At 53.3% G+C, this 12,854-nt stretch overlaps 5 protein-coding genes across 5 annotated transcripts; 4 read left to right on the top strand and 1 right to left on the bottom strand.

Annotated features, from left to right (window-relative positions):
• Positions 1 to 3,106: 3,106 nt before the first annotated feature.
• Positions 3,107 to 4,702, top strand: A1O1_06991 (uncharacterized protein; the record flags this gene model as incomplete). The annotated part of the gene is made up of 1 exon (XM_007727866.1): positions 3,107 to 4,702. One exon carries the CDS (start codon positions 3,107 to 3,109, stop codon positions 4,700 to 4,702), a length of 1,596 nt encoding a protein of 531 aa, XP_007726056.1.
• Positions 4,703 to 6,589: 1,887 nt separating this feature from the next.
• Positions 6,590 to 7,558, top strand: A1O1_06990 (uncharacterized protein; the record flags this gene model as incomplete). The annotated part of the gene is made up of 1 exon (XM_007727865.1): positions 6,590 to 7,558. The coding sequence occupies one exon, from the start codon at positions 6,590 to 6,592 to the stop codon at positions 7,556 to 7,558; it is 969 nt and encodes a 322-aa protein (XP_007726055.1).
• Positions 7,559 to 8,269: 711 nt separating this feature from the next.
• Positions 8,270 to 9,586, top strand: A1O1_06989 (cystathionine beta-lyase; the record flags this gene model as incomplete). Its single annotated transcript, XM_007727864.1, has 1 exon — positions 8,270 to 9,586. One exon carries the CDS (start codon positions 8,270 to 8,272, stop codon positions 9,584 to 9,586), a length of 1,317 nt encoding a protein of 438 aa, XP_007726054.1.
• A 71-nt stretch (positions 9,587 to 9,657) lies between these two features.
• On the bottom strand, positions 9,658 to 10,770 carry A1O1_06988 (uncharacterized protein; the record flags this gene model as incomplete). Its single annotated transcript, XM_007727863.1, has 1 exon — positions 9,658 to 10,770. One exon carries the CDS (start codon positions 10,768 to 10,770, stop codon positions 9,658 to 9,660), a length of 1,113 nt encoding a protein of 370 aa, XP_007726053.1.
• An 868-nt stretch (positions 10,771 to 11,638) lies between these two features.
• On the top strand, positions 11,639 to 12,157 carry A1O1_06987 (uncharacterized protein; the record flags this gene model as incomplete). Its single annotated transcript, XM_007727862.1, has 1 exon — positions 11,639 to 12,157. The coding sequence occupies one exon, from the start codon at positions 11,639 to 11,641 to the stop codon at positions 12,155 to 12,157; it is 519 nt and encodes a 172-aa protein (XP_007726052.1).
• Between the last annotated feature and the right edge of the window lie 697 nt (positions 12,158 to 12,854).

Here is a 12,854-nt window from a genome sequence, read left to right as displayed (position 1 = left end):
GCCACATCGACATCGACATCGAGCTCTACTACCACCAGAACTTCGTCCAGGTCGAGCTCTTCGACGACTAGCACATTATCAACACCGTCGTCGTCCTCTTCAAGTTCCAGTACGGTGACGACAAGGTCGATGAATTCTACGACGACTTCCACCACGACAACAACTACAAGCACGTCAACCACTCCAAGTACATCAACCACTACCAGCACGTCTACCACTACAAGCACGACAACAACTACAACGGCAACTCCTACTCCAGTTTGCGGCCAACAAATCCCGTCCATCTGCGCCCACTTCCTTTCAAACTACTTAGTCGCCACGCTCCAGTGTACGAATCCTCAAGGATGTACAACCTCGGACTTGATGACCATGGGAATTTCGCTGACAAGTCTCGTGTCGGCGTCAGCTTATGCATTTGACACCGGCAACGTTGTATATGCCTTTACAATATCTGCGGCTCAGTTTCTTGTTGAGGTGAATACGGCTGGATCTGTGGCAACGGTGTGTGGCCCTTTCGACGCATCATTGAGCATTACTGTCTATGATGGCAATTGTCCTGTCAGTTCGAGCTCGACGTCGACATCGACATCTTCTACTAGGTCTAGCTCTTCAACTTCCAGTACTGCGACGACGACTAGGTCCACAACCACGACGTCTACGTCTACGTCCACTATTACAACATCAACGACGACAACTTCTAGACCGACTACCAGCACAACGACCACGACGTCAACGACTACGACATCGACGACAACTACCACCAGATCAACCACAACGTCGAAGACTACGACGTCAACAACTACGACATCTACGACAACTACTACCAGACCGACGACCACGACGTCATCGACCACGACATCAACAACAACTACTACCAGACCTACCACTATCACCACTACCTCTACCACTACCACCAGCAGGCCGACCACAACAACCACCACATCTACGACGACCACAGCAGCAGCATCTTGCTCCACCTTCGTCTCGGTCAACGCATGTGCACAAGCGCTGTCTTGGGAATCTCGGAACCAGTTCTCATGTGCTGGACCCTGCACCTATACCATGGCTGCCAATTTCGCCAGGACCTATTCTGGGATGATGTCTTTTGCTTACCTCGGCACTGTGGCCTATGTGTTCGGATACAACCCGTCCTCCGAGGTAATTCAACTGCAGTATTTGACTTCATATTTCTGCTCTGGTAGTTCGGGGGTCTCGGTCTATGATAGATCGTGTTTGGGCATCTAGAGCAGCGATACGGACATCGGCGACGACCTCACCTTGGACTACGAGGTTTAATGGTACCGGGTCGATCTAGTCGCTTTCGTCCAGATGGCGCTCGTATATCGACGGTGCTGTGCAGAGAGAAGAGAAGACAAGGGCCATCGACGAAGCTGCTCGCATAGGTCTGGGTGGGTTTTGCGGGCGAAAGAAGAGGAGTAGTTACGATGTAACAGGGCTCAGTTCTAGAGGTGGTATCTAGTCAAAGATATTGTTCCCTTCAACGATAAGACCCTGCATATTCGTTCTGCTTCTGCAGCTCGTGGCTTCTTGTAGACAGTTTGGGGTTTCCACGAACACTATGCTTTACTACCGGCTGGCTCCCACTAAGGTCTGTGCACACTTTCCTAGCCTCCGTAGCCACTCCATCCCCACGGCCAAACACACGCTTCAGAGTTTTCAGCGCAGAACTTTTATTTTGTACATATATCAGACTAGCCACATTTTTGAATAAATTGGTTGGTGAGAATACCATCTACCAATTCACCTAAGGCAACGTGGCCGAGTGGTTATGGCGCAAGTTTCAGGACATCTGAACTTAGCTTTGGTTAAAAATCCGTCTACTTGTGGGTAAAACCGCGTGGGTTCGAGTCCCACCGTTGTCAACAATTTTTTGCTTCTTGTGCGACTGGTGCCCTCCAGGTTTCTGTTTCGTCTGCGTATCCCAAGGGTGGTTGATGTCCAGGAACAATTGTCGCATCCCATAGTGAAACAAACTCTAGACAAACATGATACAAGGCTGAGGTTCAGGCTACTCAAACTTGAATGAGGATGAAATGTCCAGACTATATAACCTAGGTACCTAGAAAAAGGCGTCGTCTTCCTTCCACAGCTAGTTCATTAACTTGAACATCGCCATATTAAAATGCGAAAGGTATTTGGTTACAAAAAGTCAAACCAGGCTCCTAGTACTGCATCTACAGACTGTTCACAGAGTTATTTACTTCAGGCTAATGGTTAAAGGGACGGATTACAGCCATGAATACACCCTTAGTTGCCTATCTTCTCAAGGACTGACAAAACCTGACTGACCATAGATACCATTATGACTGATCCAAGAACTTCGTCATTGTCGTCTCCCTCTTAGACATCGTTCACATCGTTAGGCAACAAGATGTCTTCAGGTTTCCAGTCTTTGATGGCCCCTCTGGTCTTGTCTTCTAAATCAACGGCCACTCGACCTGACTCTCGGCCCCGAAAATGGGGTCGCCTCCCTCGTAAGTACCTTAACTACGGTGATTGCGACTCCCAAGAAAGCGAGGTTTGTGATCTGGAAACTGATGGAGCAGAATGGCAGCTCACAGTCGCCCGCCGAAGGTCTTTGCATTCGCCTCCTGACTGATGTGGCTGATGAATTGCCCTCACCGCACAGACAGGCACCAGCTTCGCGACATCACAGAACGGCAGTGGTAGGTGATTGGTGTCTTTTATCGCCACGATTGCGTCTCCCAGGTCTGCCTTCATACAATCAACCAATCCCCGCGTTATCCTGGGCAAACGAGGGTGGCGTTACTGAGCTACAAGCAGGGTCGAGCCGTGTCGCCGCAGATGCTGATTCGCGCCTCTGAGACTGGCATTCGTAGGAAACGTGTTTGCCTGGCCGCGGGGTGACGATTCGTCTATCAAGACATCACTTCATCGGAAGGACTATAAGATCTCTGGTTTTCCTCACACCCTTTGACTCTGCCTTTCACTGTCCTATCCATCACCATCATCCTCTTTACTGATCAAATTCAAGAGTTTTATGTTCTTACAGAAACTGTAAGTCCAAGTCCGGGATACCAACAACACCAAGATGCCTCCCATTTTTATACCCCCGCTCTTCCATATGAATCCTCCCCCGAATCCCTTCTGGGACTTCGTCAACGGCATCGAAGATCATCCCTTCTTCGCCCAATACCGTGGACCGTTCCCTCCTGGACCGCCACCGCCACAACGAGCGCAGGCTCGTCCTGAAGCCAGCCCGGAGGATCCTCCAGAAGTCGATCCATCCACTCTCCGTGGTCAGGCTGCGCAGTCAGACACCAACATGCCGTTCCGTGGTCGTGGCCGATTCGAAAATGCCTTCAATCGCGAGGGAAGCGGTAGCAGCAGCAGCAGCAGCAGCAGTGAGAGCGACGGAGAGGGTCGCCGTCGCACCGGCGGAAGGGGACCTCACGGTCCTGGTACCCATCACCATCATCATGGCCATCATGGACCACACGGACATGGCCCTTGGGGCGGTCGAGGTGGCCATCGTGGACCACCGCCCTTCGCTGGTGGTCCCTTCATGTTCGGCCCTCCCCCTCACGCTCACGGGCCACCAGGCTCTGGGCGACGTGGTGCTCATCCTCCACCTCCCCCTCCAGCAGCAGGCAGTGAAGGTCCACAGGGCCGTGGTCCTTTTGGCTGGTCTCGCGGACGCGGAGGATGCTCCAGAGGCCGACCCGGACACCACGGTCCCAGTTCGCGCTCTCACCCCAGAGATGGTCCATTCGGAGGGTCTGGCCCGTTCGACATGGGCAACTTCCTAAACAATCTCGGCGAACGACTTGGAGTTGATCTGACTTCAGCCGCTGAAGGCCTCGGTCTGGACATTGGCCGATACAGCTCGCCCCGCTCCCACGACAGCGACTTCGAGCCGAGAACCGACATATTCGACACCGCCTCGCAATATCTCATCCACCTTTCCCTCCCTGGGGCCAAGAAATCCGACGTGGGTGTCGAATGGGACGGCGAACATTCGCTGCTGCGCGTCACCGGGGTCGTCCATCGCCCAGGGGTCGATGAAGAAACGCTGTCCCATCTGGTCGTCGATGGAAGAAAGCGTGAAACAGGCGTCTTTGAAAAGAACATTCGCCTCGGCACGGAAAAGGAACCCGTCGACATCGACGTGAGCGGCATCGCCGCCAAGATGATCGACGGTGTTCTTGTCATCAGCGTGCCCAAGAACGAGAAGACACGTTTCCAGAAGAGGGAGGTCCGCATCGACAGCTCTCCTTCCGTAGAGAAGTCGAACGAGAAGCAGCATGAGGACATCAACATGGATGAGCATGATGTGGACGCCACCTCTCCTCAAGACCACGATGGAGAGATGTACGACACCGAAGCGACGCCGGCAAAGGCCTCGTCAAGCAGCTCGTCCAAAGTGATTGAAAAACAGCGAGAAGCTGAACAGGAACATCTCAGAGATGACCGCTCCAAGACTCTAGGCTTCAATCATCCCGACGCCACGGTCGAGACACTTCCTCTCTACGAGGTTGAAGACAGGAGTGTCAAAGACAACAAGACCGAGAATGGCCACGCTCAACAGCAACAATCCCAGGGCCAGGAGCGACAAGACGTGCATGCGCATGTCGATGACGAGGAGGAGATGAGTGATTGGGAAAAAGCCGGGTCCGACGACGAAGGCGAAGGCGACTACGTCAAGATCAACGTCGACTAGGAAAGAGCTTTCTTTGGGTGGAATTATGACAATCACAAGAGACATCTACCAGTCAATGATGAGGTAGATATGGACAGTCTTTTGGATCTGATACAAGTTTGTTTCACATGTTTGGAGTTTCAGGTCTACTTGACTTATTGATAACACCAAAGCACCTCATCTCTATGATGAGATAAACTCACATGAGGCAGTATAAAACAAGTATGACTGTTATCAAATAGCACTCATCACCACCTGACTGCCATCGTTCGCAGACATACGGGGATAAAATGATAAAAAAAACAAAGTTTGGCGTTTCAATTTGCCAACATATATCTTCCGTTTCTTTCTTCCCGTTTCTAGTAATAGTGCACTGTTCCTCGCCATCGTCGCAGTTCTCGAACTCTCTTCGCTTCCCGTTTGCCCTTCTTCAAGTCGAGCACAACCCATATCCAAGGAGTTCGGTCGTGATCACCATGCTGTGTGGATGGCCCTGTGCTGTTTCTCTGCTGCTACAGATAGATAGCATCATCTGTCCAGATCGATGCCCTCGCTGGCCTCTGGAATGGATAGAGAGCTATTGGATACTAGCGAGCCATGTAGTAGTGGTAGCAGCAGGCGTCCGCAGGCTGAGAGTATATGTAACTAACAGTCGGTCGATGCGCAGCTGCGCAAGACGTGGATGCCAAGCCGTGCGTGGTCACGATGTATCTAGTGGTAGTGCAAGTGCCCGGATGAATGGCAAGAGCTACCACCTACCAGAGGCATGTAGTGTATGAACCTGGCGTGCTTCTCGACTCTGACAATAGCATCTACTCCATCGTATCGGGAAGCTCTCTGGATGCTGGACTCCTGCTAACCTACCCAGGTACCTACCTACCTTGACCTACCCAGGTCCGTTGCAGGCTGCCACGACCTTCTCCATGTCTCCCAGGCTCATCACCCGCTCACGAGCCTTGCGGGACCGGTGGCCGCCGTGCGGCAGACGTGCGGCAGACGTGAACGATTCTAAACTGCACTGTGCCGCTCTGAGGGAACTCTCGGCTCAATGTTTGAAACGCTGCAGTGGCTCCCCGCACACAACCCACGTTCTCCTACGCGCACGATCGAACTGAGAACATATATACACTCTGTTCTGCATCGACTTCAACAATGATGATTCCAAGACGACCAGTGGCGGCAATTCGAAAGAGATGGCGAAGCATGCATGGCTTTCGTTTCGCAGCAAAGCGGTAACGGCAGGTTGCTGCACAGCAGAGAAGCCTATCTCCGTAAGGAAGTGCCCATAGGTAAGGTATGCAGTGAAAGCACAGACGCGAAATTAAGGTATGTTGTAACTCCACCGATATATACCTAAGGAAGAGGAGAATCGACGCCCAGCTCGTAGGGTTTCTCTGTATACGGTATAGCGCGGCATTGAGCTCCCCCGTATCTCACAACCCATAGAGGGGCCTGATCGGAAGAAGCTGTCATTCTGACTCCGAATCTACCATTCTACAAGGCCTGTTCGCAGAGACTCATGATGGTGTCGACGGATTTAAGATGCTCGCTGCTCTACAGGCCCGAACTGAGAGCACAGTTTGTCGTCCCATGAACCAGAGAACGTGTTGATTCATTTTACTTCCACCTGGAATTGGGTAGGTGCTGTGCCTCCGTCCAGGGACTGAGTTGCCCTTTTCCCAGAAAGCTTCTCAACTACGTGAGTACCTACGAATGAGGAGCTGGCTACCTTGGTATCTCCGCTGGTAAGGTATATATATTCATACCGCTGGACGTTTCTCTCGCATTCATCTTCGTCCCCCGTTCCCACGTCCAACACAAAAGCTGTACTTGCACTGCTTACCTGTTCACACCACTCGACCCAGTTCCTGTGAAAACTCAACCACTCCACCGCTCCCATCGTCCACCATGCCCTCATTCCTATACTCCCAGCTGTTCGTCCGACCAAAATACCCGACCACCTCATTCGCCGGCAAGACTGTGATTGTAACGGGCTCCAACACCGGCCTCGGAAAAGAAGCAGCACGCCACTTTGCACGTCTAGGCGCGTCCAAAGTCATCCTCGCCGTGCGCAACACCAAAGCCGGGGAAGCGGCCAAACAAGACATCGAATCAACCACACACTGTGCCTCAGACGTAGTTGAGATATGGGCGCTCGACCTCTCTTCATTTGAATCCGTAAAGGCCTTCGCAGAACGTGCAACCAAGAATCTATCCCGCATCGATGTCTTACTTGAAAACGCCGGAATCGCTGTGGCCAAGTACGACGTCGCCGAAGGTCACGAACGAACCATCACAGTCAACGTGATCAGCACGTTCCTGTTGGCGTTGCTCCTCCTGCCCAAGCTGGAAGCAACTGCCCAAAAATTCAACACCCAGCCACACCTCACGATCGTGTCGAGCGAGGTGCACGGCCATTGCAAATTCCCCGAATGGAAAGCCGACAATACCTTCGCCACCCTCTCCAGCAAAGAGACTGCTAACATGGACGAGAGGTACCCAGTCAGCAAATTGCTGGAAGTGCTGGTCTGTCGTGCACTGGCTCCCAAACTGGACGGAACGGGCGTCATCCTCAATTACCTCAATCCTGGACTATGTCATTCGGAGTTGTCGCGCGAGGGACCCTTGATGCTGGAGGTGCTCAAGTTCTTCCTGGCCAGAACTGCTGAAGTGGGGAGTCGGATTTTGGTCGCTGCCGCCGTGGCCGGGCCTGAGTCGCATGGCAAATATATTTCTAACGGCATCGTCCTGGAGGAAGACCTGTCGCCCTTTGTCAAGAGCGAAGATGGGAAAGCTGCCTCGGAGAAGATCTGGAAAGAGTTGACGGCCATTCTGGAGGAGATCCAGCCTGGTGTTACTGCGAATGCTTTGAAATAGGTTCCGGAAGGTGCTCTATAAGTGATAGGATGCAAGCAATGGATATGATACAAAACATACTCCAACCGTCCACATAACGGAGGTTATGTATTTCATGTTCAAGGAAATCAATTCAAGGCTCTCATGGGACAGCGAGGAAGATGACGCTAAGAGACAGGTCATTGACCTTCGTGACCGCGTGGATCAAGGTACTGTGCAGTGTGATACCTCTTCTTAAAAAGTGCATCATCCTTCGGGCATTCGAAGGATCGCGAACCGGCGTTTACCGCTGTGTTCGTTCCAGTACCTGCACAGGACCGGCCTGATGCATTGCGCCCTTCGGACTCTGGGATTCAAGTTACCTAAAATGACAAGACTGACTCACAGACTGGAGAATCGGGGACTCGGAGGGGTGGATCTCCAATACTAATAAACCGGGCTGTCTGACACGAGAAAAGCCCTCGCCACGAGCCTCAGACTGAACGCTTTCTCGTCTGACAGAAAATAACATCATTTCCCGGTCCCGCATCTACATCCCACCATCATTGAGGTTTGGGGCTCGTGATGATTTTCTGTCCGAGCAGACATTCATATACAGGACCTCTGGACTTGACAACTTAAGGCTCGGTCCTCAGCTTCCGTCTCCTCAGCACAGTTCAGGTTCTGTGAGCCGGCTGAAATCCTTCTTCTACACGTGCCACACCTCCAGCTCTACATCGCCGAACCATCACGATGGCCACCAACGGAGTCCATGCGTCCGTCGCAGAAGCAGACGACTTGGACAAAGCCCCGCGTGCCCCGGTCGATCCTCACGCGGTCGAAGACTTAGACTCGCACTCCCTACTGAGCCTCGAGACGCTATCTGCGGCGACGCAGGCGATCCACGCGGACGATGCGCTGAACGTGGTCGACGACGTGGCGCCTCCGATCCACGTGAGCACGACGTTCCGCTACGACCGGGACCCGTCGCGGCTGCGGCCCTTCCACGAACGGTCGGCACCCATCTACGACCCGACGGAGCACGTCTACTCGCGCCACACGACGCACAGCAGCTCGCGGCTCGAAGCCATCCTGGGCGTCCTCTTGCACAATCCGTGTCTCACGTACTCGTCGGGCCTGGCGGCGTTCAATGCGCTGATCACATTCCTGAACCCCCAAAGAGTGGCCATTGGCGCCGGATACCATGGATGTCACGGCGTGTTGAAACTGCATCAGAAACTGTCGGGCCTGAAACTGCTGCCGTTGGACTGTAAGCCCGAAGACCTGCAGGAGGGCGATCTGCTGCACTTGGAAACACCCGTCAACCCGACCGGCCGGGCTTTCGATATCCAGCACTATGCCGACGTGGCCCATTCGAGGGGCGCCTACCTCAGCGTCGATGCGACGTTTGCACCACCGCCGCTGCAAGATCCCTTCAAACATGGGGCAGACATCGTGATGCATTCCGGGACGAAATACATTGGTGGCCATTCCGACATGCTCTGTGGCGTGCTGGCCGTCAAGAACAAGGAGTGGCTGCCCACGATGTTGGAGGAACGGCTACACCTCGGTGCCGTCATGGGCGGTCTGGAAGGTTGGCTGGGCGTGAGAAGCGTGCGCACCCTCGAGTTGAGAGTGATGAAGCAGAGCGCAAGCGCTCAGCGAATAGTCGACGCACTTGACGGCGCTCTGACCGGGAAGACCGTCGGCACAGGTCTGTCGCAGTCGGATGCTGAGATCATCAAGTCCGTGGTCAAAGAGGTGTACCATGCCAGCCTGCAGACCGATGACTACAAAACCTGGCTGAGGAAACAGATGCCTAACGGCTACGGGCCTGTTTTCTCAATAACCATGAAATCCCCCGACCTGGCTCGCACCCTGCCCAGCAAGCTGCACCTGTTCCACCACGCCACGAGTCTGGGTGGGGTGGAGAGCTTGATTGAATGGCGGACCATGACCGATTCGTCGGTGGAGAAGGACCTTTTGAGGATAAGCATCGGCATTGAAGACGACAGGGACCTTCTTGACGATCTCATCCAAGGGTTCCGAGCTCTGAAGCAAGACAAGTGATGACATTGCCCGACCTGCCAGTAGACATAGATCAGGATAGAGGATTCCCACGAGGATCAGGATGAATCCATTCATATCCATTGAGACGGCTGATGCTCTTCCAGACTAGTTCCTCTGCTTGACGCTGCTCCCGGGCTGACGTCGTCCATATTATCTGACATGTCACTCTCATGGTGCAGGCGGAGGATGTCTCCTTCTTTGGAATGCTTGCGCGAGTCACCCTTCGCTAACTCTCTATTCACGTAAGGTTCGGGTATCTCGGAGACAGGCGGTGGTGGCCGAACTGGACGCATCGGCCTCGGAGAAATGATTTCCGGTGTATGAGATAGACCTCGACTATCTGGGGGTTTCACACCAGACCCTAGCCGTAGCGTCATTTCGAATTCTTTGTCCAAATGCGAAGCCGAATTTGCCGGTGACATCCCTGTCTGTACTCTCCGCAACCCCCTAGGTCGCAGTATATCCGGTGGATCATGTCGAGTGACGGAGGGTTGTTGAGCATTGGGATGATTGGCGAACCTTGTGCCATGCGTTGTCGGAGGTACATAGGACTGGGATCGACTGGACATAGGTGAAAACGACCTAGCCCTTGCCCTGGCCTTGGAGATCTCCACCGGAGGGATCAGAGCCTGTTCTCCCCCTTCGCCGATGACCACAGGAGGAGCCTCAATGAAAGTAACACTCAGGCCTCGACCACGACCTTTCCGCTTCGACAATGAACTAGCAGACTGACTGCGTGTGTGGTACGCCGGTCGGAGAAAGTCCGAGCCGTCCTGGTAGTCCTGTGCCACGACTGGCCGTGCCGCAGGCCATCTCTGAGAATTCGACACATCAATCCGTGGCACCACGATCCGGCGAGGCGATTGTTTAGGTTTCGCCAGAGAATCGGCCGTGGACGGTCGTGACGAGGACTGCTCATTCGAGACGGGTGCGGCCGATGGATGCGCCAAAACAAGGGTGGATGGGTGAGGATCGTGGCCAGAAGTCCAGCTGGAAGTTGATGTGCGACCAGCAGACAGAAACTCGTTCACGTCTTCGTCGAGGATATTGTCCGACTCTTCATGTCTGTCTCCATGTTTCTTGAATTTGCTTTTCGTCCGAGCCAGAGCGCCCTTGAATCGATCTCGTTTGGACACTTTGGTGTTGTCAGAGGCGGCATGATCAGCCTTCTCGTCCTCGTCCATCGTGTCGACAGTCAATCCGCACCGTGTTCATTGTGAAGGGGGGCGATGGATGAGGAGGGGAAAGAAGATACCTAGAGGCTTGTCGACACGCGCCCAAAGGCTGAAACAGGTGGATCGAGGGGTGGACGTCAGATGCAACGAAGGAGGTGGTAACAGGCGGCTGGAATGCTCGGTGCAGGTCCGTGGTGAAGCGCGAAGCACACGGCGTGCATTATCGTGTTGGCAACTCTGGTACCAGCGAGACCACCTCAGTCAGTCAATCGTAACGAAGAATTCGAGGCATTTGACATCTCACATTGGGTCCTGTTGGTCAAGTAGGAATCGCAACGGATTGACAACTCATCATACTAGCGAGTAGGTACTGGTTACGTACTATACTGGACCCTGGGCTGCCTTACTAAGTTACAGTATTAGCCTGGCACTGCCCACTTTGTGCCTGGATGGTGGACACCGCGACCTCTGATCAGACTTGACGGAGAGCGGGAGCGGGATCAAACGGCCAGAATGGAGATGGAACAGCGCTAGCTGGTCACGTGTAGATCAGAATACTGGAGGTCCGCCGATTGTCCCTTATCTTATCTTATCGTCCATCCCCTAGTTCTTCAGCCTCCTTTTGAGCCTCGGTTGTTAAGGGGCTTGTGCTGACATGACGAGGGGCCTTTACCGCACGAGATGAATTAAACCATGGTCCATACCTTCGATGACAACTCCATCTGTAGGCAATTTCAGCATCTAATACTTCCTTCGGACTTGTGTTCTCCATTTCGTCTTGTCCCGGTTTGCTGTCTCAGAAACCAGTGGTCGACCACATGCCATTGAACAGCCCTCGATAGGAACATATCCAGCCGCGGGCGTTCAACCAGCAATCATGGCTCCGGACCGGGCCCCCAAGAGAACAATCTTCCAAATGAACGACTTCTTGAATCTCCCAATTCGAGACCGCGTACAAGCCCTCTCGGATGCCATCATCAAAGACCCCGACTTCTTCGGGTTCGACACCTACGCCCTACGTTCCGGCGTAAAACTAGTCGACGTCCAACCCAACATCACAAAATGGGAAATAGAAATCGGATCCCACCTCTGCAATAGGTCACGAAACCTGCATGGGGGAGCGGCAGCCACGATTTTGGACAACCTGACCTCGACGGCTCTTTTGACGATAGCCAAGCCGGGTTTTCTCGATGGAGGGCACGTTAGTCGCACGATCACTATGAGTTATCTCCGGCCTGTCCCTATAGGGGCGAAAGTGACGGTCGATTGTGAGGTTCAGTCGGCAGGGAGGAACATGGCCAACATTGTGGGCAAGATCTTTCTTGATGGGAAGCTTTGTGTTAGCTGTGTCCACGATAAAGCAGTGTTTGCACGACAGCCGGCTGCGAAGTTGTGATTCATGAACGGATGGACGGGTGATGCCTGGTCATGACGATGCTGGGTTTGGAACGAGCGTCTCAGGATTCAGAAACATGGGGTTATACTAGAAGGGTTTGATAGATCGAGATCCCTAAATCAGCTCAACGTTGAACATGTACACAGTAAGCTTTGCGTCTGATATGCCTGACACCACGCACCTACTCGGGTGTCATTTTAATAAGAGGAGAACGAATATAACAAAATCCCCGCCAGAAAATAAAGAGTGCCATGATCGTAAGGAGTTTACTGATAGGGCCGATCAATCAACGAGAATAGAAGCATAGAAAACCACCCATGCGATGAGCATGTCCGGGGCTGCTGGTTGATGGTACTCGTTCATTGCCAGAATGCCATTGCCAGATTGATGCTGGCCGAAAGCTCTGATGGTAGCTCTGATGGTAGCTCTGATGGCAGCTCTGTGGCAGCAATGCCCTGATGCAGTCTCATGGCGCAAATCCAGCCAAGAGGGCAGCAAACCTCTCCTCCAGCTCCTCTCTCATCGTCTCTCTCAACTCTTCCAACACTTCCTGCTTCAGCTGTTCCTTCAAGGCGAGGATCGGGTCATCGATCTCTGGCTCAGCCTCCACCTGCTGGCCATCGTCCTCTTCCTTCACCATCATTTCCTCGTCCTCGTCCTCGTCCTCATCCTCATCCTCATCCTCATCCTCATCCTC

The sequence above is a fragment of the Capronia coronata genome (genome assembly GCF_000585585.1).
Source record: "Capronia coronata CBS 617.96 chromosome Unknown acBCG-supercont1.6, whole genome shotgun sequence".
Classification (NCBI taxonomy): domain Eukaryota; kingdom Fungi; phylum Ascomycota; class Eurotiomycetes; order Chaetothyriales; family Herpotrichiellaceae; genus Capronia; species Capronia coronata.
The sequence above is the reverse complement of the archived record's forward strand: the minus strand, read 5'-3'. Positions and strand labels throughout refer to the sequence as shown.